Below are 26,900 nucleotides of genomic sequence, written 5' to 3'. Positions count from 1 at the left end.
AGCGCAATATTTTTCTATTTAAAAAATCTTAAAATTCAAACACGTTTCCACTAATTGGGTTCTTACGTAAAGTTATTTGCAAAGGAAGGCTATATTACGCAATTAGGCTATACAAATCGGAAGCAAATCAAACAAGTCACTCACGAGCAACAAGTTATTTGATTCAACGAATTGCTCTTGCCATTCAACGACGAAAAGTTGCCCCGATTCCCGTAAAGCTTCTTCCATCTTTATTATTGAATTGATCTTGAAAATTATGAAAAACAAAATGTTTAGAAATACAGTGGCTAATTATTAAAAACCAGCCACTCTTGAGAATTGATCAATGCAAAAGTTGAACTTGAATTGAACTTCGGTATTTGAAAAAGAGTCCGCTAATAAATGCAACTATAGTGCTTTTGACAAAAATATGGAATGTAATGTGGATTGGATTAATTTAAATTTCTCGATAGTTGCTGGGCTATAATTGTTAGCCGCTGTAAAAAAGGCTATATCTAACAATTTGTTTTTCTACCGGCCACAGGGCATCTTAGCGCAATTAAAATACTGAAAACAATTCATAAAAGTCGAAATGGAAATTTATTTCTTTTATTTTATGAATTTACTTCTGATCCACTCATACAAACAAAACTGATCATACGAACGGGACACGATCTGCTTTACAAACATTTGCATTGACTGAAATTGGTGCAAGTTCTGTGAAAAAGAAGACCAAACATCAGAACATATCATGCAATGCCCTGGACTGAAGAGAGAAATCGAAGACCTAAAAAAATCTGTCCGGACGAAGAAGAATTATTTTCGAAACTATATTGGCACGTTCGAGGAAAACAATGAATTGAATTTATGATGTATTCGAAAAATGAATGAGCATTACATTAGATACAAAAAATTAAACGATTTTTTACATTCGCCTTCCATCGAAAATACGACTTTAAATCGAATTCGCATATTTAGAAAATGTCAAAATGTTCACCGCTAACACATAGACAAATTTGTAATCTCTAGGGATGAAATATTGGAATTTGTAATCTCTAGGGATGAAATATTGGAAATTGTTAACCTAGAGTTAACAAACTGGAAAGCGCCGTGTATATGATACAAATCGATCATAATTGTAGTAGACATAGCAAACTGAGAGACTTCTCTCTCTTCAAAAACGAATGCTGTCAAGAATCGTTGTCGTGCAATATTTTTGTGTGCTATTGAAGTGATCGACATATTTTGTGTTTGTTTGGTGCTTAGTTTTCGATTAAATTGATAATTTTTGGTGTTTTTCGTGATTTTCGAAGCCATTAAATGACTCGGGTCGAAAAAGATTTTTAAAAATTCTCGGTGTATGTGTGAGCCTCGAGGGTATTGTAACATTCGAATGCGATTGTGAACCTCGGTAAACCTCGGTTCACAAACACGCATTCTCATGTTACAATACCCTCTCAGCTCACACATACACCTCGAATTTTTAAAAATCGTTTTTCGACCCATGTGATTTAAATAACTATTAAGTTCAGGAAATTTTCTCAATCACCCGTAGACTTTGACAACTGTAGCATACAAAAATGTTGCGAATGCAACGCACATTTTTGCATATTTTGCTGTCAAATTCCAAGGGGTAATCTAATATCTAGGGCTATTCCCTTCATTTCTGTATATTCGATATTCGATATCGATACACACAAATTTTGAAAGATAGATGTTTTTTATTGAACATACTCATTACAGATTGTTTGAAATGTTAACTTAAAGAAAAAATAGTAGATTACATTGGATGCTGCGGAGGTAGTTCATTACATGAGGGATCAATTTTGTGATACGAGCCAAACTCATAAGTGTGGTTTTAAGCAACAAGCTTTGGAAACGGTTATTTTGACAAGTGTAGAGTTTGCATATCCGAGCCGAAGGCGAGGTATGCAACTACACGAGTCAAAGTAACCGTTTCCAAAGCGAGTTGCTTAAAACCACACGAGTGAGTTCGCGAGTTCACAAAATTGATTCCGAGTGTAATGAACTACCAAGCAGCATCCAATGTATGCTGTTTTATTGCCTATCCACCCGGAATATTGTTGTTACGAGTACATTTTCCCACCCAAGGACCTGAGAGTTCAAAACCAAAAGTGTTCCTGGAACACTGGTCCAGTAGACAACAGGCAGACTCTTGAATTTCAAAAGATTATTCTAAATTAATGCACAATTTCACAACATTTATGCCGCGCTATTTCATTCACTGCCAGACTAATACTAAACATAAAAACTACAGATACAACAAAACCAACAAAAATATCTGTTGTTGCATTGAAACGTTTAAAAACGAATCTAGTCTGCTGATGAAATCGGCTCACACTTCTTCATTATATTAATCCCGAAAGCATCACTGGCAACACTACTGTTTTGGTGACATGTTGACAAACTACTTCGACTGTTTTGTTTTTGTGAAGTGCTAGATTCATATTTTGTGTAATATTTGTCGATTTTGGTGGTGTTTCAATAAATTTTGCTGTGAAGTGAAGTGAATATATGATAATAAAAGTAAAAGTGTTAAGTGTTTTTGAAAATAAGTGAAAAATGCAAAAATAAAATTGTGCGGCCATTGGTGTTCGTCGAAGTTGAAAAAATTGAAATTATGGCTATTTTTGTGTTTTTTATTTAATTTTTTTTTAAAAGTTTTTAATGAATTTGTTTAGATTGGTGTGCATTTAATTCAAGTGACAAAGTTTGTGATATCAAAACCAAAATAACATCGCGAGTATTGTTTCGATTTCAGTGTTAAAGAATATTTCATGTGATAGATTTTTACTGATAAGTAATGAAAATCTGCTGATATGTAATGAATTTTCATATGAATATTCCTTCACTTGTGATGTAATGAAAAAGTTCCCATATGTAACGACCGCTTTCCGCGGGTGGGAAATGTACGTGTAACAACAATATTCCGGGTGGATAGGCAATAATAGTACATTACTATGCAAGGGAAGTAAAGTGATATCTCGTATCCAGATGAGAAAAAGTATCCGAGGGCGGCAGCCCGAGGTACTTTCACTCATCGTGATACGAGATATCACTTTATTTCCCGTGTGTAGTATAACGTTTTACTATGCGAGTGATGTAAAGGTTATTGCCTATACATGTAGTAGCCTTATTACATGCACCAGCATAGTAAAAATAGTTTTTATCAAGTTGGCATTTCAAATAATCTGTAATGAGTGTGTAATATACCGAATACACAGAAGTGAAGTGAATAGCCCTTATGACCTTAAACAGCCTATTTCATAAGTATGAGCAGTTTTGTTTGGATGAGTGAGCCAATTGAAAGATTGCTGAAGCAAATTCACGTCTAAATTTAACTGACATACCCTGTGTTTAATGAAGATTCCAATTGTTTGAAATAGATTCAGAAATATTGCTCTAGGAAATTCCCTTGTTTTATCTTGGAAATCATGAATATAAGCCATGTAAATAACCATGTTCTGACTATTACTTATGTTTTATGTTTTATGTTTTCACTGTTTGTAGTTTACGCTTATTTAACAGAAAAACTTTCAGGAGCAACAGTTTTGATGCATAAAACTGACTTGAGAAAAGGGCACAAATATTAAGAACACAATTTCAAGTATGTATTACATTGTAAGTAACAACTATATGACTTATTCAACGTTTATTGCAATTGCATTACAACTGTTTTTCATTGCCGAAACAAAGTAGTGGGATCTATGATATATGTTTGTTGTCGTACGTATACATAATCACTTCATGAATATTCAAGTACGAGTTAAATGTAAATTAATTACTTCTTTTTATGAATCGCTTCAACGCATCTTCTAAAACTACATGAAAGAAATATTCTTGCAAAAATTGTAATTTCAATAGTTCGGAAACTATTTTTACTCTTCCTAAAGTTAAATGTAAACAGTCACTCTTTCTGTAGTACTAATTGTCTTTGCCAATTTAACGAACCCGTACGATAGATGGAAATTTACAAATATCGAGAGACCCTGTTACCTACACCTTATTGTTACATATCACTCCAGCACATTTGTTTTCAAGCGATAGCAGCGATATTATGGTCACAAATGAAGGTGAGGTGCTGGTTTTACTGTTCCCCGGTTGAAATATAAGTTTCAAAAGTTAGAAAGACTTATACTCAAGGTCTGAAATCTGTTGTCTTTTGAGACATGAGTATTCGTTTTTCGAACTTTTGAGACTTTTATTCTTACCCCGGTCATGAAAAAGTAAATTTAATCGGAATCCGATGGCTTGGAGAGACATTTCAAATATAAAATTGAAATTCAATTTTTCATTCATCACACTTCATCCATTTTGACATCAGTTTGGTTTCTCTACGATGTCAGCTTACAGGTATATATACACTAAGCACATCCTTCTGCACCACTTCAGGCAAAAAACGCATATATAAAATAATCTTTAATTGCTCGTTAGAAGAGGGATACTCATGATTTGAAAAAAAAGCTTTTACATTCCGTTTACTAGTAATGATTTTACTTAGAACTTCAAGATTTGCCTTTCAATCGTTGCAGCAAATTCGTATTACTCAACTAGATGCGGGTGTAATTAATGATTCTTCAGTGTGCACTTCTTTAATCTTTTACGTTCACGTTCTCAAGTTTTATAATATGGTTGCCTCAATTCTTTTAAAATGAGATTATCGATTTTAATCGGGTAAAATTCTTTAAGGAAACCAAATATCTTTTGAACAAGGGACAAACATATTCCATGCTTTACTGCTTTTAATTGGAGTGAATTTTTTTTTACCTGACTGCAGCGTTGACAATAGAACAATAGACTGAGTTTGCACACTTTTTGAAAGAATCCGTACCAACGTCGGTTATGTTAACTTTACTGTTTCACATTAACATAATAGTAGCATTCATGCAAACTAATTGTAATATCAACAAGGACGTAGACGTAGGACAATTAGATTTTGCATGTTCGTTTCTCTATATTTTAGTGTGTTGCCATGACAAGAGAAGGAATGCATTGAATTTATTTTACAAGTGACATCTTGTGAAATGAAATATCTTCAGTAACTTAGTGAATAAATAACAAAATACGGTGACTGGTTCATTAATTTCTGTATTATTCACTCGGAAAAATTTCTTACCTTCTCTACAATATTATCAAATGTACTCTTCAATGGTATGAATAGGAGAAAGTAAATTGGAACGTCAGAACTATTGTTTCGATGAAACTAATTACTTACTAAAATATGACTATAATATTGCATCCGGAACACGGAATGCGAAACAATATTTCCATCTATTAAGTGAAATAGTAATTTTGAATTGAATTAAGTCTTTGTGTTTATCAAGAATGCATTCATTTTATGCTGAATTTTTAAAAGTTTCGACGACAATTGGTTCTTTCTTAAAAGAAACGCGTAGTCTGCTGATTGATTATAATAAGAAAAATTGTAAATTTCGCAACGATTTTATACATTATAATGTAATGTTCGGATAAATATATATTTCATTTTCTACTCAATCCTTGAATAGGCTTATCCCACGTATCCCCATAGCCATTACGAAAAAAGCAAGAATACAAAATGTTAATTATTGTGATTGCGTACGAATTCCTTGAAAATATCTGTTTCAATAGGAAGAAAAACTTTTCGAATTTACTTGATAGACAATCAAACAAATCAATACAAATGTTTCAGCGTTCATATAGCCGACATTAAGGCGTATACATATTACACAGTTTTCGTAATAATGAAATTTATTATAACCAACTGCTGCTACTTCGGTACGAGACAAACAGTTTTTTAACGAATCAATTACTAGAAAATTGGAAAAATTCTGCAGCATAGAATTTCTATGCATAAATTTGCAACGGACGTTTACTTTGAAGTGATTTCCCTTTATACCGTAATATGCAATTTTATTGTCTAAAATTCAAACTACAAGCACGGAATTTTGAAAACCGACACATTTTCTGTTCATCTGTTTTACTTGAGTTTCTGATTTCTCCATATAAAAATACATGCAAAATTCACAAAAAACCAATAAACCACAAAACAACAAAATGTGTCGGTTTTCAAAATTCCGCGAGTGTATACCCCACAAGCTCAACCTTTTTTTTTTTGTAGAAAACCGTTCGGAAAATTGAAAATTCATTTTAAAATTTGCGAAAGAAAAGAATGTAGTGCAAGTAAGAAATTTGGTTTGACTTCCATCTCTTCTTTTTCGGTAAAGCAGAATTCTTAAGAGTGATAAAGTCAAGGATAAAGCAAGATTATTTGAATAATCATAATCAAAATTTTTCAATATTTTCATTATAAGTCTTTGCTAAACTCTTTATCCAAAAATGCTTTTCGGTCACAATACTAAAGAGTATTAAAGTAAAATTTTCATATTTTTCATTTAAAGTTAACTCATCCTTCTTTTCGCAAACACGCATATAAAAATGTACTCCACATTTACAGCAAAGAATGAGTTCAATCCAAATTTTCTCAGCACATGAGAGCATGAGCAATGTTGAACACGCGAATCCAAATCACCGAGCACTGTATCAGTCATCTTTTGTGGATAGATTTTAATCTCGTTAGTTAAGCACGGTCTCTCAACATGTACGAATGCATTTAAATTGATGCTCAATAAAAACGTAAAATTGATAAAGGAAATGTGCAGTTCCGTTGTTTCAATTTAAATTATACCGACTCAAGTGAATTTCCTTCAATAGTTTATATCCGAAGAAAAAAACAAAACAAAATGAAATTGTGAATTGATGCCACCATAAATTCGTTCTTCTTCACATTTCGTTTCTATTTTTTAATCATGCAGAGGTTTTGAATAGTGAAAAAAGTGCATTCACATCTTTGTATGCGGTAGGTTTTATATTTTTGCATCAAATGTGTATTTTCTTAAGTGAGCGGCACATGGATTCTCTTAGAAATGACGAGGTACGACCGTCGTAAATTGAAAATGGTAATAATATTTTTTCGAGTTTCTGACCATACAATTCAAAGTCTGCACGGTTCAGGAAGTAATTTTCTAACCAATTTCTGTAACCATTATCGTTTATAAAGGATAACATGCATATTTGTGTAATTTTCCACTAATCTATCTCATTTACCTAAATTCAATCATTCACAATCAACAATATTTACCTAGATTTCAACGCTATTTCCCGCTATGACACTAAAACTCAAACTTTGACTTTAATAATATTTTCAATTTTCCGGTGTTTGAACGATGAACAAGCATAGGACCTCTTTATTTCACTCGAGTGCAACATTGTATCCATTCATATTTTACCAGTAATCTGCGGTATATAATGTTCACTCGAAATGTTAATTTTTCTGTGGTTCAATTTTATGACGAAAAAAAAAATCATCTGAAGAAAATACTTTTAAAAGAGTAAATTAATCTCTTCCGTGTTCGATTACAGCGTATTAAATGTCTAAATGTCGCTTTTCATATTTTGATTTAATTTGTATTGATTGAGGTAATTCTGAAAACCGTTTTTTTTTGTGCTGAAAGTGATACATTTCAAACGGTAATGAGACCTTGCGGCTTATTAAATTATAAAGAATTTATCAGTTGAATTAGGTGGAGTTTGTGGGGAGGATATTTATTAAATAGGATTTTTTGCACACGGTAACAATCGAAAGATTGTAATTTTGGGTGGAAATAAAATTGGACAGTTATAAGTATTTATCTATAACAAATGTATTGAAAATAGCTGTAATCATTCACAATTTCAGTACTTACACTGAACAGAGAAATAGAAAATAGTGTACGGTTAAATGAATTTCCGTTGCTAATATACAACAATTATAATTGTAAATATTTAAATGTATAGAAATGTACAACTTATAAATACATTCTAACAAATGAAGTAAATTTTAGCATTCCAAACTGCTCTTTTCCTGTCATTACTTATTCGAATGAAATAGTTAAATACCAAAAGTTTCGTAAGTTTCCCAGATTTGCCTCAAAATAGAAAAAGGATATTCAACCGAAGTAGGAAAACTCAGGGCAATTTTCTTCATTCAAAACATTTAGTAATTCACTTGAAGGAATTTAAATTTATTTTAATTAGAAAAATGTGGTTTTACGCAAGTAATGTAAGGTCAAAGTTGTTTTGATTTATTTCAACCACAACCACGGTGGTCCTTAGCGAAGATAAAGTTTTATGAAAATGTACCCACAAAATGATTTGTGATGTGGTCCTGGGACAAAAAAAAGAGTTCAAAACCACTTTACTTAATATTCAACCTGATACTTCCCCATTTCTTTTCATCGCTTTTTGATAATGTTGAAAATATATGGAAAGAATCGTCTTTTGACTCTTTTCTCAATTTAGGTCCCAGAAATCGGATCAGAAGTCATTTTGTGGGTATATTTTCAAAAATTTTTATCAATCTCCAAACAATTACGTAAGGTATATTTCCTAACTAGTGTTGTAATATCGCGAGTTGGCCGAATATTTCCCACGTCGTTTAGGAAAAAAAGTTTAACTTCTCATACCCTTAAAAAGCAAAAAAGCATTTTAGCATGCGTTAGGAAAATAACTATTATGCAATTCAGTGATGATATTTGTAACTTACGCCGCCTGTGTGCAATGTCATATAAACGTATTTTATCGCACCAGTTACTGAAGTCAAACTTACATTATCTTCGGTATTTATTCGATTTTCTTCATTGCATAAAACGTTGTATGCAACATGAATCGTTTATCGTATGCTGGTATATTATCGCAAAACGATGTCTTGCCAACATTGGCAATCTGACATCTAGTGCGATAATATACGATTCTTGTTCCATAAATAACTATTACTTGCGAAGCTCTGCGAAAATGAAAAGTATCGCATGTTTTTTTTAATCATTTTTTTATCATTCCATAATAATTATTGCGCGATGCGCGGAGTTCACGCCGTAAGTGCGGTCGAAATTCAAAATGGAAAGTGCGGAGGTCTTTTTAACTTAGCGTACAAGTTAGCGTTGAAATGTTTTTATCGGTTCACCTTTTTATTGAATCGTTCACTTGAAATTCCATTTTTAATCACACTTAGGGCCTGAATACAATCAAAGGGGCCCCCTTGCGAAAGTTTTATTTTCGCAGAGTGCTGCAAGCAAAATATTGTATTGCCAAACGTTGCGAAAGTTAATGTTTTTGTCACACGATGAGTTCATCAAACTCGCTTTGCTCGATTTATAAATCCTTATATAAATAGTAATATGCAGGATAAAGAGCTATAAAGAACTCTTTATCGCTGATTTACTATTAAAAATACTATTATGCACCAGGTGTGTAATCGTCACACAATGAGCGCCTAAAAATCATTTATCAGGGAGTCGCATACAACTTATTGCTCTATAATGTAAACGAGGCAGGGCCTATTTTAGGGAGTTGAAATTTATTTGTTCATGAATCTTAAGAATGATCATTCAAAATTGGGTGACTGGCTTACACATGGTTGAAAAAGCTAAAAAAATCCAGAATGTGGTCTTGTGGAAAAAATTGAAGAATTTTTGGGGAATCGAGTCCCTTAAAATAGGCCCTGACAAGTAACACCTTTCTTCACTGAATGAGAAAAAAAAAATCTTAATAAAGACAAAGAAAGTTCTGCCTGGAGTTGACAACACTTTGTAAAATTAGTCACACACGACGTATTTAACACCTTCACATATTGTGACAAAAAGCAGTTTTGTGAAATCTCGAATCTTAGCTATAGCTCTTAGTTGTAAAACAATTATGATTGAGCTTTTATATACATATATAAAACATGTTAGCCAATTAACCTTTTTGAACGAATGGTACAATTTCTCTTCGAAACATTCAGTTCGGTTGCGCTGGCTGTATCTTTCCTTTACTTGAAAATATCCACGTTTAAGCTGTCAAATACTTACGACTCTGGTCGCATTAAGATTGAGTTTCCCAGCCCCAGCTTATTCAGATTAAACCCATTTTGTCTTATCCGGTTTTATTATACCAAAGAAAAGGTAAATTAATGTTTGATGAAACCAGACTGAAAGAACTGACACAAATATGTTGTGGTAGATGAAAGTTGTCGAGGCAAATTGAGGAAGTTAGGAAAAAGAATATTGGTAGATGCGTAACTACTTCCGAAATCATAAAATGATTTTAAGTGGCATGCCATGTATGTAACATACATAAATGTTCTCGACATAAAATGTAATTATGAGAAACTGGCATTCACATTCGTGTTTCTTTAGAGCGTTGCTATTCAGTAAAATACAATTATCCAATATGCTCGGGAGATAAATTGACACAGGTTTATTTCCCGGGATTCAGTGTTTACTTTTACATAGAACGTTGGGTAGATAATCGAAGTAATTTTAGCAGGCATTGTGCTACAAGGAACAATGTATGGTCGACAGATATGCGAAATAATTCAAACAGACATTGTATGATGAACAATGTGTTGAAAGGATTTGCATGGCATTATAACACTACATTGAAATTCTAGAGATGAACTTTACATTTTCTATTTCTCGACTTACCACATTTTTATATGTTACCGTATTCCTTTAATGAATCTGGTCTTTGAACATCGTCATTAACCACTAATCAGTTTAATGGAGTTAAAATTATTACATTTTCACGATTAATTGAAAATTAGAAATCAATTGTAGCGAATGTTGAAACAAATCGTTCAACAAAGCGTCAACAAATGTTTGGTCTTTCGGAATACAATCTTCCCAGTCCAAGTCGATCAGAATTAACATAATGCACGATTGCCTTTTAATCGTACTCTTTGGCATCTTGGTCAAGCATTAATATTTCGCATTTTCTTTTTGAATAGCTTTCTCATCGGTCTTGGTTCGCTTTGTGTTTATGTTTCATGAATTAAATCTTACCGTTGTTGCATTGTTAGATTGTAATAGAATATTATAAAAGAATGATACAGTAGTTTGGGTAAAATCAGTGATACATTTGAATGTACGGAAAACGGACAATTGTATTGCGCAAACAATAGTGAATTGTTCATCCAGCATCTGCATTCCAGAGGTCAACACAACGTTTTTCGAAGTTTCAGCTGAGGTGAGAAAATGACCATTTTTTCGGCTGCGTTGTGAAATAATTATTTGTTTACCGAGGGCAGAAAATAGGAAATTCCAACAAGAGTGACGTTTATGGCCAGAGAGAAGCGAGGAGTTCAAATTGGAATTCCTATTTCTCCCTGAGGTGACCAGTGAACTCTTAATTTTTCATCTGTGCATGGCGTGAATAACCGTTTTTATCCACGAAAACCCATCAATTTATTACACCATTTTCCAACGCCCAAACATAATGACAATTTCCCATAGATTATTATGATGAATGATCAGTACCCAATGAAAGTTTTAAAAAACTGGACTTCGGTCGCATCTAAACATGTTGAAAGAGAAGCAAATACTTTTACAAACCCCCAAGGCAAGTTATGAGAAAGTTATTTACATAACAAGGGATAAAAAGTTGAAAAGTAGAGTTTTCGTGTGAATTTTGTTGATCCGAGGCAAAGCCGTGGTCAATAAATACACGAAAACGAGACTTTTCAACTTTTATCCCGAGTTATGTAATGGATTTTATCTGTCTAGAACGATAATCTCGAGCTTATCCCTCTAAGGAGTTTTTGTTTATCTCGATATATCTGTTCTCGACTGATAAAATATGATATGCACCTATTGCCAGACTGTTATTTTGACGTGTAGGCATTATGGCCCACGCCTTCGGCTAGGGCAATAATGTCCTACACGTCAAAATACCAATCTTGGCAACAGGTGCATAATATATATTACATGCTTTTGAAACCTAAACCAAATTTCTTGTTTTCCCTAGATGTGTAATAACCCACTTTCGACCCTACTGAAAAAAGCATGTGAAATATATTAATCTGAGGCCATTCATCACTTGTAATTTACGTCGGCATTTTTAAAACATAAAATGTGAGTGCTTTACATGTACTTGCTGAGGATATGCAAACGTCGTCCTCATTATAACATTGTTGAAAACTCACATTTGTATATTTTCTTTGAGTGGTTACAACATTTTAAAGTATTTTTTCATGAAATTTATACTGATTCGATGAAAACATCTGTAAAAACTATATTTAATGATCAACCAAAAACTTACACCGCTCGTTAATTATTCCAAAATTGACTGAATGAAAGACCTATACATTGATTGCTAAATTTTAATTAATCATGAACAATACTAATTTTCAGTAAAATCCATCATGTTAAGTACACCAACAACACCTTATTACACATTTCCATCAATTGAATGTAATGCAAATAAATCACATTGGATCAAAATGTACGTTGGCCGTTGTATTGCAGTCAGAAATTGTCACTTTACTCTTCATTGCCATTGGATTGCCAATGTGTATAGCTGCTTCAACTCAAAAACACGAGACATTTAACGCTCTACTTAACAATAGCAACATTGAGCTAAGGAAACATTCAAGTAAGTATTCGTCCATGTTGAATTATTTAGTCAGGTATTAACGATAAGATGATCTCTACTACATTTACTCAGTACTTGGTATAATTAATTGCTCGATGAATTCGCTTGTCTGATTTTACAGACGAACATCTCGGAAATACAAACATTTGCAATGTTTCGTTTGATGATTTCGACAGCGAGGATGCTCATCAATTTTATACACATGAGACGAATTATACAAACAATACGAACCACTTGAGGTATGTTATTTCATCTGAGGCACTTTGATTCCATAAGGCAGGTGATATTAATTGTTTCGTTTTAATGAATATTTTGAGGATCGTTGAAAACTCTCAATTCTTTTGTTATCGTTCAACGAATGATTTTTTTTTTAAATAAGGGAAAAAGAGTCGAGATATTTCCTAGATTGATTAATACATAAAATCTGGAATAACTCAGTTCAATAATAGTTTGTACACCAAATTTGGTCAAATTAACATTGTCACGCAATCACAAAAGTTATTTTATTCGCGAAGCCATGCGAAAATGGAAATTACTGCGATTGTCATAAGGAAATTAATCATTTCCGTGGGGTGCTGCGAGTAAAACTTTTATCTTTGAAATAATACTTATTAGCATAAAATTTGCATTTCAATCGCAACGACAAATATTTTATAATTAGTTCTTACTAATCTGAAACGTTTTTTTTGATTACAATTACCTCTTCCACAGACCATATTTAGCTTTATCAGCATTTAATGAGCAAGTAGACCCGAACTTTGTTGCATTAATTAATCCCTTTTGGTTGAAATTTAATCCTGCACCAGCCAATGCACACTACACGCTCGGCATAATTCATTCATTTATAATGGTTGTAGGATTGTTCGGCAATGCTATTGTGATTTACATGTTTATCAGGTGAGTTTCATGTCACAATTTTTTGCTTATAATAAACTTTGGCGTATTTATCGTAGGTGTCGATCAATTCGGACGCCCTGTAATACGTTAATTATCAATCTTGCAATTAGTGATTTTTTCATGCTTGCCAAAGCACCTATTGTAATTTACAATAGTTTCAAATTGGGACCAGCTTTAGGAGAATTTGGTAATTTAGAATGGAAATAAATTGCAAGAAAAACTTAATTTACTTCAATAGTTTGTCGTATTTACGGGTTCATTGGTGGCCTAACTGGAACTGCATCGATAGCAACTTTAACGGCTATATCTATAGATCGTTACAATGTTGGTAAGAGTTGAACACTTGAATTTTATTAATAGAAATCGTGGCAGCAGACAATTTACATTTGAAGATGTTGAATTGTTTGAAAATGTTAAAATTAAATCAATTCGCATTTGGGTGACTCTTATAAAAGAATTTAAGAAAATACATTTTCCATGGTGCCATTCACAGAGTACGCACGCTTCTCAGTGGGAAGGAGAAAGAGAGAGAGAGAGAAAGTGCTCCATACATTTTCAAAAAAATTTTAAACAATTTTGCGTGATAAGGGATTGGGCCTAAAATTCGTCATTTCTAGCGGGCGTACTTTATGAACGGTCCGGTCCCTATTGTATTCCAACCATTCGTTTTAAATAGCTGAAGCGCTTCATTTAAATTTATTCCAAAGTTGTTTATCCATTGGAACCTTTGCGCTCAACTACACGCCGAAAATGCAATATCATGGTCCTGATTGTCTGGTGTTACAGCATCACATTCTCCATTGTTCCGGTAAAGTGATTTTTTTTTAAATATTTGTTTAAAGAGGCTCTGACCCAATTTTCACAATTTTATCGGATTAACAGGCATTGAACATTGGATTCAGCAAATATGTTCCGGAAGGATATTTAACTAGTTGCAGTTTCGATTACTTGGATAAAACAACAAAAGCTCGAATTTTTATGTTCGTTTTTTTCATCTTCGCATGGCTTATACCGTTTATTATCATCACCTATTGCTACGTCTACATTCTGAAGGTTGTCATTTCATCACGACATATACGATCCAGTATGGATAAACACAAAACGGACAAGAAATTGTCACTTGTTGTGGTCGGTGTAATTATTTTATGGTTTGTTGCCTGGACGCCATATTCAATCGTAGCACTGCTAGGTATATCCGGAAATGAAGATAAAATTTCACCATTCGGTTCAATGATTCCAGCTGTGTTCTGTAAGGCATCGGCATGCATTGATCCATACGTTTATTCGATTTCGCATCCACGATTTCGAAAAGAGTTTGGTCGTCTGTTTCGAGGAGGGGATGGGACTATTAGAAGGAAAACATCAATGAAAACCTCTTATTTCGTATGTAATGCGTCGACTACTCGTCCGTCGATAATACGTAAACAAACAGGAAACGATGGTGGTGTTGTGAATAAAGTGAAATGTAGTAGTAATAAAATGAGCGTTCAACATTCATTATTAAAAGATGAAGTGGAGTGTGAAGCAGATTTTTCAACAAATATGAGAGAGTTAAATTTAAAAAATGATTTGGTAGCTACAGAAACTTATGGAGAGAGTATTGAACTTGCTGTTGTGAAAAAGTAAGACCCAAAATTATCAATTTATATTCAGTTATGTTGATAACGTTTCAAACAGTTGAAGTATTATATTATAACATTCCCCTACATATTTTTGATAAATGTTTTGTATATTTGTGACATGAAAGAAACATGTTTTATGAAATAGCGGACGAGTTTCTTAGGTTTGAGATCGGAATCTGTATAACGTAGAACTGTTGCAGAATCACTTTCTGAGCAGAAAATTATTCCATCTTATACAGTTGTTATTATTGGTAAATTTGGTAAATTACCAAAGACTAGAGAAGTTTACCAAAAATTTACCGATTTTTTTTCTCGTAAATTTTTGATAATCTTTGGTAAATTCGGTAAATAAATTTACCAATAATAAGCCCTGACTAATCTCATCTCATTCAGTTGTGTTTTGTCGTTATTCTAACGTCGCATTTCTCGTCTAATCCCTAAACGTTACGGTATAAATTAAACTATACAGCCATCAAACTATACAGACATATTTTCTTAAGAATTTTCGAACCAACAAACTCGATGGAAATTCATTGGTAAATGTTTTCTTTGAACAAACTCACATTAACAAGCAATTAGATGGAACAAATTTTTACTCGGAATTAATTTCTGCTTCGGTTTCAAAAAACTTTCTGAGGTAATTTGTGTGAAGAAACACAGGTTCGTAATTTTAAACTTACAACACGGTGTGCCTGAACCAAATTTAATCAAACAACTTTTGTTCGAAGGGTAGAGTGGCGCTAATAATGTAAAAAATTATGTGTGTTTCATTGATTTCCATGAATTTTCACGAGCGAAAATGTGGCGAAAATAAATCTCCTCATATATGGAATCTGTTGATTGAATATTGTTTGTGGACACAAATTAAACATTTTTTTGTATGGTGACACCAATAGGAAGTAGGAAGCCGATAGATTTGGTATAAATCATGAAAAACTTCTACTTCAACGGCAGTTATTTCGAAATCAATCCATTTCCCATTGGTGTCGGCATACAAAAAAATGTTTAATTTGTGTCCACAAACAATATTTAATCAACAGATTCCATATAATAAAGTAGCTAGTCCGACCACATAGATCGTGCGACGGTGGTTGAGTTAGTTACCACAGAAAGTACTCTGTGGTTTATAAGAAAATAGTAGACCAGAGTTGTGTGCCCTACACTGATATCATTCAGAACACACATAAGTGTCAAAAGGTGGGAGTTGAGCAGGGATAGTGAAGACGTTTTAATGTGTGCTTTGAATGTAATCAAGGAGAACGAAAAGGGGGGATTAGGGTCTGACTCACAATCAAACGAAAATCCTCACGTCCAATGTTCTCATGGGATCGCTCACAGGAGCACGTTTTGGTTACTCAAGTGAAGTCAAGTCAAGTCAACAGATTCCATATATGAGGAGATTTATTTTCGCCAATTTCACGTAGCTCGTGAAAATCCATGGAAATCGATGAAACACACATAATTTTTTACATTTGTTCGAAATGCGCCCGCTGTGCCACTCTACCCTTCGAGCAAAAGTTGTTTGTTATGACAAAAAAAAAAAGTGAAATACGAATAGAAATCAGAGGTGCAAAATTTTTTGATTAAATTTGGTTCAGGCACACCGTGACAACCAATGAGACACTTTTTTTTATAAAAAAATATGGTCCAAACGAAAGGATTTCCATATTATCTACTAACTAGATTCATGTAATTCCAAATATTTCGTGGCAAATGAATGTTATTTATTTGAAAATCATTGTTGTTGCATTGATTCAATTCAAAGTATTTTAAAGAAACCAACACTAGACTCAAGATTTCTTATACGGAGGTCATTAAAACTGAATTTAATAGTTATTGACATAACAAGGGATACAAAGTTGAAAAGAACAGTTTTCGTGTGAATTTCGTTAATCCGAAGCGAAGCCAAGGTAATAAACACACGAAAACGATTATCCCGAGTTATGTAATGGATTTTACATGCTTTTGAAACCTAAACCAAATCTCTTGTTTTCACTTAGGTATGTAATAAGCCACTTTCGACCCTAGGGAACACAAAAGCATGTAATAGTATATTACTATACAAGGGAAGGAATTTTATATTTCGAATCCAGATGAGTAAAAGTGTCCGAGGACTTTATCCATATGTACTTTTACTCATCGTGATACGAAATATCAAATTATTTCCCGAGTGTAGTATGACGTTTTCTTTTACGACGCGACGGTGGAAAGACTTTTCCCTAGGGACGGAAAGTCTATTTTCCCTCCCTAGTAAAGGAAATGACAATTTCACATATCTCTCTGTGTTAAAGACTAGTGCTTGTTACCTTAATATGCTTGTACTAATTGTTTTTAGACATATCGTGTTTTATAATAATTCTTAGTAGTTGTGAAATATTGCAACGTCGTCCATATGATTGTTGATGCGAAAGGGGTTTTTATAGTGAGTCAGCTAGAAAGCAATTTAAATGTGTTAAGGATTCTACTATATATTAAGTGAAGTGTTTGTTGTGATAATATTTTAAGGTCCCTAATAAGCAGGGACTATTTTAGGGAAAACGTTTTCCCGATTTTCCTCATTTTCCCTAATTTTCCTGATTTTCCCAATTTTTCCTTATTTTCCTGAATTTTTCCGATTTTCCTTATTTTTCCCGATTTTCCCGATTTTACGTTAATTCTAAATTACACTTCAAAACTCTCTTCCAGATTTAATGGGTAAATAAAATAAATGGTTTGATAGTGGTGGACGATTTCCTGAAAGTATTTGTTGTCATCTCAAAGTGGATTGAAACCATCGAGTCCTTTTTTCTCTCCAATGAAGAAAATACCTTGTAGTGAATAGCGAACTAGACCTCCATCTCGATATTTCACGTTATCTAAATACTAATGTAAGTCTCTTAGACTTCTTCAATTAATAGAAATAAAATTCTATCTGAAATCACATAATGAGTACTGATGAAACGATTTTGTTAGTAAAGAAAGACCAAGAACCTCGGTGCTTGATAAGCCGCGAAAATTAAACGTATGTCTGAGGTGCTCTGTCGCAAGGAGTACTGGGGAAAAGTCATTTTTTATATGAACTTTTTGTACAGTAGTGCGACCAAAGTAGTGCGTAAATGGATGTTCATATATGACGTTTGGAAAAATGAAGATCTCATTCCTGTACATAAAATCTTGTTGCTAACTTGTGCCTAAACTGGACTCGGCTTCGCCTCGGATTGACAATTTTTACATCTATTGCTATATTGCGCAAAATTTCCATTTAGGCACATGTCAGCAAAATATCGATTGTTAAAATGAAGCGGAAATATAGAACCGCAACTTTTGGCTTTTTATATTCGGCTGTCCGTTCCGTTGTTTAAACTAATTTTCCGAAAAAAATCGTTGCATTTTTGAGGCATAAAGTAGAACAATTTTTTAGTTTAAAATAATGACCAACTAAACACAATTTCATTAAATCGCAATTTTGTCCATAATCACCGTGCAAGGTGAACTCACTCGAAATTCATTTAACTAGATACTCCAGAATCATAAGCTAAACGTTCCATTCAACCGCTACCTCTACATGACAAATGATAACTAATCAAAATATAATAACTCGGTCAGGCTTATTATCTCCATCACTTAGCAACCAGCAACCTTTAGCAATCAGGGATTTAAATACTTCGTTCGGTATCGGATAAAATTCGTCTAGACCGAGAGGAAATCATTGTAAGAAGTTGCAAAAGAGTTGCACACGTTAAGAAGAGTTGCAAAAGAGTTACAATTTTTAGTGATTTAATAATCCGTCTAGATTTAATGTCTAAATCTTTATAGCATTAAACAAAAGAGGTCAATTTTATGTTTTTTACCATTTTTTGGTCAGGAGATCTGTAGTATCTGTAATAATTGAGTTTTCAATCTGCAAACCAATCGGAAAACTGACGTATTTACTGTAATTAAACTTGTTCAGATCTCTGTCATTTATTCTCAAGACCCTATTAACGACTGCCACTTCCGTTTTTATTGAAAGAGCCTTCCAGCTCCGATGTTATATCTTGAATTTACATTTTCGAAAACGACTATATCAACTGACATCAAGTCTCAGTGACAAATTAACTATGTCAAGGATGTTAATCATTTTAAAGATCACCCCTACTGTCCCGTAGTAAGCCAGCTCCAAATTCCATTTCGTATTCTAAATATGACGAATATTAAAAACATCAGCGCAGAATATAATTCAAACCAAATAATTTTTTTCGCTCTAGTTAGTTAATCCTTCACAATGAGATTGTGAAATTTTGGTAAATGTTTCGAAATTGCAAACTTCTCGTTGTTCCTCAAATAAAATAATCTAGATTGACTGATGACTTTATAGAACACCCAAATATCTACAATTAGTATAAAAACCCCGACAAGTGTGGCGGCTGAGAACTGTGAAATGCAGAACAAACGAATATTGAATTAAAAATGCCTAGGTTTACGCAATAAAAAATTGTTTTTTTATTTTCTCTTTAGTTTTCCCTATTTTCCTTATAATTTTCTTCAATTTTCCCGATTTTCCTTAATTTTCCCTATTTTTCCTAATTTTCCCTATTTTCCTTAATTTTCCCGATTTTCTCTAAAAATTTTCCCTAAAATAGTCCCTGCTAATAAGTGTTCATTGTAATAGATGAATAGATAAATAAAATAAATTTAAAAGTTGATGAACTCATTTCTTTTGTATCTAACTGACACGTGAATCACTTTTATGAAGATACAAATAAAAGTGAAAAGGAGCAATCATATTTCCAGATATTTCAACGAAGTTTTGGCGTTAGAAATAATGACGCATCGAAGTAACTCGATATTTTCCTTAACTGAATACTGAATCATTGAAACAATTCAAATATTTTCATTTTCATAGCCGTACGTTAGTGAAGGGCTGTGACGCAAGTCTGTTCACCCTAAATTTTTTTTCGATATTTTCCTTAACTGAATACTGAATCATTGAAACAATTCAAATATTTTCATTTTCTTAGCCCTACGTTAGTGAAGGGTCGTGACGCAAGTCTGTTCACACTTAAAAATTTGACAAAATTTTTTTCCGAAGGACTGACACAAACTTTTTGACTTTTTCCCCTTTGCTCCTACTACCCCCAAAGTATTAGAATCGTAATCTGGGCGTCCATACGAGTTCAACGAGCTATCACACTCCTCATAAGGTTAAAATTTGGCCGAGATATTAAATTTCAAAACTTGGAAATTTGTAGAAATTTGTATGAAGAATAGTATTTTTCGTACCAAGACAGAAATAATATAATAATAATAATATAATTCTAAGAAACTAATTCGAAGGAACTTTCATAAAAGCTTATAATTTCGGAGCTATGAGCCACTTTTTGTTATAATTTTCTTCCTAAAATTTTTCTGGTAAGATTTTTGCTGATAAAACTTTCACGTACTTTCCTCACAAGAACTTTCATCAGCTGCCATTTGTGGCGAATATCTTTTTGCGTGTCGAATCTGTAAGCGTCACATACACCAATATCAGTTCTTTTGTAAGTGGATAACAGGACTTGCTTCACACCTCCACTGTGTTTTGGGCGATACAGGTATCGTTTAGACTTTCCAACCATGAACCAACTCGATATTTTCATTATACGAATAGACACTACTTTAATACGCCTACACAAAGCATTTACAATAATGAGGGTTTTGGTTCTCCTCGATTTTCCGTTCGACAAATAAAAAACTTTGTTTTTTCTGTACGTTTCGCAATTTTATTTTCGCAACATCAGCATAAATAATAAACAAAAAACCGATTTTCGAAAATAAAATCGCGAAACGTCCAGAAAAACAAGGTTTTTTAATTTCTCGACCGGAAAATTTAGGAAAACCCTCATTCATTGTTTTCACGGTTAATGAATTACTGCGACTGCACCGGGGTGCAAATAGCATATGCAATATTTCGAAAACTTTGCCGACGAATTTTCAAACAAATTTGATTGGACCAGTAGAGACCATAGGCAGAGAGTATGATAGGCAATATTTTGTGGCAAAACTAGAAAGGAAAAGCAAAACAGGTCGGTGAGAAAAACCCCAGCATCGTTACGCATGTAAAAAAGATATTTTTGACATGTAGGACCAATGCCTATGTAGGCACGTATAAAAAAGTCTAATGAAAAATGCGTTTGATGTCGGCAGGTTGTTTTTCAAAAGAATCCCTCACATTGCTTGCTGTGAAGTATTTCATTAATCAGACTGGCATTTGTTCAAAAACACTCTTGTGAGTTCGGCTCACATCACCATATGTTTCCAATGTAATTACTATTGTAAAATTTATTTGTGCAATTGATTAAGAGTAAAAGGTACATCAGTATGTATACCAATCGAATTTGTAAACCTTGCTACGGAGTTTTATATATCACTTCCCTAAAATATCGTGAGGTATGTTATGAATGGTGGTTTGTATTTAATTAAATTTTTAATTGTATTTTTTAAGCAACTTTTCCAGTATTTGTTTCTAAACAACTTTTAATAGCAAACAACACAAAATAATTGATTAAAATCCAAATTATTTTAAATTTTAATTTTCTCTGATTATTTGTGGTTTAAAGTCCAATTGGATTGCATTGGCAAGACTGTCTGCATACAATGGTAACCGTTGAGTAAGACGGAATCCCCAGTGATCTTTAATTTGACGGCAGAGATTAAGATCCAGCTCAGCTATCAAAAGTCCATCGTCTGTTCGACTTAAACCCTAAAATTTAAAATTAAATACTTCGGAAAATGCCAAGAGAATTTCATTCCCTTACTGGAGTTCTTGATCCATCCGGTGCTGCAATGTATGTTGATCCGTAGAATGGACCGAAATCTTTATGTGCAGCTTTACCATCAGCTGAAGTAAATTCGTTTGGAAATTCTTCTGTACCAACCCGATTTATTGCCACAGTAAAGTAGCTATTTGCAATGGCAGCGTTTCGAGCTTCAATCGACCATAACGGTTCACTCAAGTTCCCAATCTATTTTCATTTTTTTATGAGATAGAAGTTACACATTTTATGTAAGAACTTACTGTGGCTGAAGGATTGAATACTATTTCAGCTTGATTTATACCAAACATCATCCAATTTTGTGGATGATGGCGACCGTAGCAAATATTGATAGCTATTCGTCCGAACTTTGTTTCAAAGACCGGATGACCAGTGTTTCCTTCGTAGTAGTACGTCGATTCGTTAAAATCCCCAACTCTACCAATTTACACATAATTTGATGATCATATAACCATTGGTTGTATTAAATTCAATTTTTACCTAGGAATATGATTTTTGCGGTGCTTGCCCAAGTAGCGTCCAGAATTAGATATAACCACAGCAGTATTCCAGATAGTATCTCCATGATTTTCATCTCTTTCCAGAATAGACGATACGATCACCATATCATATTGCAGCGCTAACTAAAGTTTATCCGTAAGAACATTGTTAAGTGTATGGCCCTATAAATCCTACCTCTTTGCACAATTTTGCAGTTGGTCCGTTTTCAGCATCTTCGGCAAACTCACACCATGGATGTTTTTCTCTGGTACAGAAAGCAAACGGCATTGCTAAGAGGAAGGCAATACAAAACTCGGTCAATACAAAGTCCCAACTAAAGTCAGAGCATAATTTACCCCATGCTTCCTGAAGACATAGAATGTTCACATTGGATGCAGCTGCTGCTTTCACAATGTTCTTAATTTTGGCATAAATTGCTTCGCGTTGAACATGTATAGGTTCAGTTGTGGCAGCTACTATTCCATTTTGAATCGCTCCTACCTTTTAAGTGTGAAAGTTGCAATCACTTAATGTGAAGGGTAAATATTAAAAAGTGTCAATAGTTCAAAAAGAGACACTTAGGGAACAACTGGAAGGCTTTACTTTTCAGCCTCTCATTTTTACTAAAGATATTGCATCGATACTTACTCGAACAATACGTGGCTTCCGCAAATCTTCTTTTTTAGCCTCAAAACTGTAGCCCTTCACTTCGAAGTTGTATTTTTCAGCTAAGGCCTTTGTTTCATCAGCCAACTGAATGGGTTTCCTAAAATGTCGATGAATTATTAGTAAAACCTATTGGTGTCCAACTATTTTTGTTGAGCAATATAGAAAAATGTTTGGGATAGTTATAATAACAAGTAGCTCGCTCCAAACTTGTTATCATATTGACGATATTAATATGTGGACGACATTGCGGTTTTTTATTCAAAATATAAAGGTTAATATGGGTTGTTCACAACGACGTTATCACGTTATTAAACACCATGTAAACAGATAACTAGAGGAATACTAAAAATATACTTGTTATAGTATACACAATTTGAGTATACCAATTTTCTTCACCGCTACACAGTTATAATGTTCACTAATACGACTAGCATAAACAACTAAAAACTATAAACAGAACTCACTCATCAGATCGACCATATAAGATTCGTTTGACTTCTTTCAATTCATTCGATGGAATGTATTTCTCCAAACACTCCTCCAAACTTTTCAATTCAATACCACTCATTGTTCAAAGTGAAATGTATATGTTAACGGAACAGCTGTAGCTGGTTTAATTGGAATTTATTTGGAAAACTATCAGAACTATCAGATCACTTGACTTTGATCCACTGAGTATTTTTTTAATGTATAAAAACACAATCTTGAATCTTGATCACTTCACTACTAATACACGAACTAAACGTTACTGATATGAAAATGTAAATTTTCGTACACTTTTATACTGCTCTCAATGGAGAGGAAAGTATTAGAGAAATTGTGTTTTTGACGTATGATACGTACCAATACTCTCCCTAGCAACCAAACTACAATTATTAAGGTGGTAGATACGTTTATGAATCACTGCTACTTTGTTCGCTCGTGTTGTTGTTGTTGGTTTTAAGTCATATTAAAAATCAGCGTTACTCAAACTTATTTCCCTCCTACATCGATTTTTTGAGAGAGTTTGGATGCTAGAGAGAGTATTGTACGTACATTAAGTTGTTTTGGCTTAAATGGGAGGCTTAAATCCCGAGCCGAATGCAAGAGCTCAAAAATTCCACTCTTCGGAACAACAAATTTTAAGGCAACGAAGTACTACAGTCGACTCTGAAATATGTTATTCATTTCGTTTCAGCTGTTTTTCAGCTATTCAACTCATACAAACAAAACTTCTTCAACCTCTTCATACGGTTTTACTACTACCACATGCATGCGTATTACTATTTCAGCAGTATAAACAAGTTTCAACACTTTTGAGTGTGAGTAAACCATCTGAAACGAAATGAATATCTTATTTTAGAGTCGCCGACTGTATGTTGTTCGAAATCTATAAGTATAGAAGAGCATTTACATATCACAAGGACGTAAATTATACGTGAACTTAGAATGTAATATTACGTCCAAATAAAGCATAAGAGGAACTTATCAACGAACTTTGAACATGAGTGGTACTGTAAATAGTATAGAGTACTGTAACTGGACAGTGTGTCAAATTTTGTGTCAAATTTTGGCACTAAAAAATGAAAAAGTGCGTTAGGCTACCACATACTGTAGACGACTTTGAAATAAGTAACTTATTTCATTTCAGCTGTTTTTCAGCTGATCTACCCAACACCCATACGAACAAATATGATCTTTAAACGGTTTTACTGTTCCACGCGCATGCGTGTACATTGTTCACTTGCATAAACAGGCATTAGCCCATTTCTTTGTATAAGTGGATCAGCTGAAACAAGATGTATTACTTATTTGAAAGTCGCCGACTGTAATTAGAGCAATTCAACGTACACCATCTCGCCACCATCTCTCTAATAACTTGTATTATTGTGGTGGTTTTGTTGATAACAGATATAGAGTAATCTTTTTAAAAACAAAATAATTAATAACTTTAGTATCAACGTGTGGTTTGTATACATACAAAGTTACTTTAGAGAAAATTTCCTTGGTTCAAAATACGAACAATGATGTCACATCTTCTTGATATTCGTACACTCATCATAATCACTTCAAATGTTGTTTTACGTATCACATCAGTGTATTCAATAAGCAATGATTTGCTTTTTTTTAAACTTGATTGAACGAACAGTAAAGTCATGGTATAAGAAGTACCATGGCGTAGATTGGAAAGGGAAAGCTATACACGTGGAGTTAGATAAAAAAAAAACTTTATTGTTCATGTTTCTCGGCGACACCACAACTCGATGAAATTAAATTATGTTGCGCAATATTACGTATGATACATTTAAGTAGGGATATGCAAGATATGGTTGTAAGAGTACCTTAGCGATAAGAAACCTCAATTGTAGGAAAAACAATTTTTCTTCCTAATCAATGCTCACTAAATCCGTGTGACTGACTATCAACAAATAATAACAACGTTGTACATCGCAACAACTTGGTAAAATGACACAGTTTAGTCAATGTGTTGATTATCCAGGAGATAAGAAACAAGGTAAAATAAGAGAATAACAAGGAGACGAGTTCCTACGGAAATGGTTTTTTTATTAAACAAATATTGGAATCGTTAACAATTCGAAATTACATTTAGAATACTTTTTCAGTGGCAGTTATTATAAAATAAAACCTTACAGTAGGTAACAGTGTTGCTTACGTTTCGTAACTTAAATCACCAGCAAAACGAATTCTACTCATTTTTGTACGGAAAATCTACATTTTGGTAACGGGACGCTTTGCGATCCATTCCTTTATTCCATTGGCACTGAAGACGGTATCCAATAACTTCTTGACGGCAGGATATCCTTCAGTAACCGAAATATTCCAAAGTTTCTCGTTGAAATCAATGGTACAGGCGGCGATGATATCAGCCCATGTTATGTTAGAACCAACGAAATGACCACCGTTAGCTTCTAGCATTGTATTGAAACGGGAAATGATTTTTTCGCGGCCGCTCTTCAATGCATTGTCGATAATTTCCTTTTTCTTGGCAGGATCTTGTTCGACCCAGGCTGCGCCAAATTCTGCATACAAACACATTATATAAATAAAATCACTTCAACAAACCGAAGTCGATAAAAAGTAAGCTTTTACCTTGGGCGAACTCTTGAACGCCATCGACAACTTCATCACACTTTGCTGCCTCCCATTCATCAACCCCAGTTAATTTCAATTTACGAGCCAAATACCGGCAAATGGATTGAGTTTGAGCCAAATATTTACCGTTCACCTCTAGAACGGGTACTTGACCATAAGTTGCAGCTGAAATGATCGATTGAATTAGTTGTAAATGAAAACTGCTCGATCACCATGAACAACGGCAAATTTAATTTCGCAATAAAATCTAATCCAGATGACCTTGCATACATACCAGCTTTGATTTCTGCAGGAATGACTGCTGGAAACGAGTATGGAATACGTTGGTCCTTCCATTTAGCTCCTGCGTAAGACAAAATCATTCGAATTGGTTCAGCCCGACCTCGGACATCAAAATAATGAACAATGTATTCCTCAGACATTATTACAGCGACGCTTGAATTTTAATAGACACAAGAGACGGTTTTCCGACTGGATTTATTCTTTGCTAAAGCACGACTGAAACATCGTTTGAAAATTTGGATGATTTTATTAAGCCGCCCAATAGAATTCATGAGTGTGTGTTGGACGTAAACATTTAAAGATTATGTAATTAATCTATGGTAGTATGGTGTGTCGTCTCTATGTTTCTATATAAAAAAGAGTAAAGCAAACCGAGTCTCTGTTTTGATAGATAACTCGGAAACGGGTTCGACTTATAATGAGCTCGCTATTCGTGTAACATCGGCCACAGAACTTTATACATCTGCCATTCTACCAAAGAAGTCTTCTTGTATCGTGATAAATAAACCCTTCTGTTCTCACGCAAGTTTGTATTCAGATCAGCTAAATCCACAAGTAAATTCTCGTGGTATAATAGAACGATGAATGTATAAGAACAGAACATACATACCCATACATATGTGTGCCTTTCATGTTCTCTCCTTTTTAGGGAGAGATT

General features: G+C 33.7%; 3 protein-coding genes and 1 long non-coding RNA gene across 5 annotated transcripts in view; 2 read left to right on the top strand and 2 right to left on the bottom strand.

The window, feature by feature from the left end:
• Window positions 1-1,946: 1,946 nt before the first annotated feature.
• LOC119081525 overlaps window positions 1,947-26,900 on the top strand; it is a 298,236-nt gene continuing 273,282 nt past the window's right edge. Inside the window, exon 1 of the long non-coding RNA XR_005088498.1 lies at window positions 1,947-2,114. This is a non-coding gene — a long non-coding RNA (uncharacterized LOC119081525). The remainder of the gene's footprint in view (window positions 2,115-26,900) is intronic.
• Window positions 6,552-15,193, top strand: LOC119081433 (opsin, ultraviolet-sensitive-like). Of its 2 annotated transcripts, XM_037190355.1 has the most exons (9): window positions 6,552-6,913; window positions 12,186-12,426; window positions 12,548-12,665; window positions 13,138-13,323; window positions 13,380-13,510; window positions 13,562-13,651; window positions 14,031-14,131; window positions 14,206-14,512; window positions 14,578-14,691. In XM_037190355.1, the coding sequence occupies exons 2-9, from the start codon at window positions 12,249-12,251 to the stop codon at window positions 14,592-14,594; spliced, it is 1,128 nt and encodes a 375-aa protein (XP_037046250.1). In that variant the 5' UTR covers window positions 6,552-6,913; window positions 12,186-12,248; the 3' UTR covers window positions 14,595-14,691. The 2 variants fall into 2 exon arrangements, with proteins under 2 accessions (XP_037046250.1, XP_037046249.1); XM_037190354.1 differs by having other exon boundaries at window positions 14,206-15,193.
• LOC119081452 (beta-ureidopropionase-like) lies at window positions 21,450-23,624 on the bottom strand. Its single transcript, XM_037190391.1, has 8 exons — window positions 23,332-23,624; window positions 22,847-22,964; window positions 22,555-22,699; window positions 22,394-22,488; window positions 22,199-22,341; window positions 21,961-22,135; window positions 21,701-21,907; window positions 21,450-21,645 (listed from the first exon to the last, which is right to left on the bottom strand). The coding sequence occupies exons 1-8, from the start codon at window positions 23,433-23,435 to the stop codon at window positions 21,472-21,474; spliced, it is 1,161 nt and encodes a 386-aa protein (XP_037046286.1). The 5' UTR covers window positions 23,436-23,624; the 3' UTR covers window positions 21,450-21,471.
• On the bottom strand, window positions 25,391-26,632 carry LOC119081485 (glutathione S-transferase-like). The gene is made up of 3 exons (XM_037190485.1): window positions 26,235-26,632; window positions 25,958-26,125; window positions 25,391-25,887 (listed from the first exon to the last, which is right to left on the bottom strand). Exons 1-3 carry the CDS (start codon window positions 26,380-26,382, stop codon window positions 25,577-25,579), a joined length of 627 nt encoding a protein of 208 aa, XP_037046380.1. The 5' UTR covers window positions 26,383-26,632; the 3' UTR covers window positions 25,391-25,576.

This window comes from Bradysia coprophila, unplaced genomic scaffold (assembly GCF_014529535.1).
Source record: "Bradysia coprophila strain Holo2 unplaced genomic scaffold, BU_Bcop_v1 contig_358, whole genome shotgun sequence".
In the NCBI taxonomy this organism is placed as follows: Eukaryota; Metazoa; Arthropoda; class Insecta; order Diptera; family Sciaridae; genus Bradysia; species Bradysia coprophila.
The sequence above is the reverse complement of the archived record's forward strand: the minus strand, read 5'-3'. Positions and strand labels throughout refer to the sequence as shown.

Bases quoted from the DNA above. Each gene is read 5' to 3' on its own strand.
- LOC119081452 (XM_037190391.1), bottom strand. From the start codon at position 23,435: ATGAGTGGTATTGAATTGAAAAGTTTGGAGGAGTGTTTGGAGAAATAC. The intron at 22,700-22,846 runs GTAAGTATCGAT...CACACTTAAAAG, and splicing joins GGAAGCCACGTATTGTTCGA to GTAGGAGCGATTCAAAATGG. The intron at 21,908-21,960 runs GTAAGTTCTTAC...AAATGAAAATAG, and splicing joins TATTCAATCCTTCAGCCACA to ATTGGGAACTTGAGTGAACC.
- LOC119081433 (XM_037190354.1), top strand. From the start codon at position 12,249: ATGCAAATAAATCACATTGGATCAAAATGTACGTTGGCCGTTGTATTG. The intron at 13,324-13,379 runs GTGAGTTTCATG...TATTTATCGTAG, and splicing joins GTGATTTACATGTTTATCAG to GTGTCGATCAATTCGGACGC. The intron at 13,511-13,561 runs GTAATTTAGAAT...TTACTTCAATAG, and splicing joins ACCAGCTTTAGGAGAATTTG to TTTGTCGTATTTACGGGTTC.
- LOC119081485 (XM_037190485.1), bottom strand. From the start codon at position 26,382: ATGTCTGAGGAATACATTGTTCATTATTTTGATGTCCGAGGTCGGGCT. The intron at 26,126-26,234 runs GTATGTATGCAA...CGATCATTTCAG, and splicing joins TCCTGCAGAAATCAAAGCTG to CTGCAACTTATGGTCAAGTA. The intron at 25,888-25,957 runs GTAAAAGCTTAC...GTTTGTATGCAG, and splicing joins CGTTCAAGAGTTCGCCCAAG to AATTTGGCGCAGCCTGGGTC.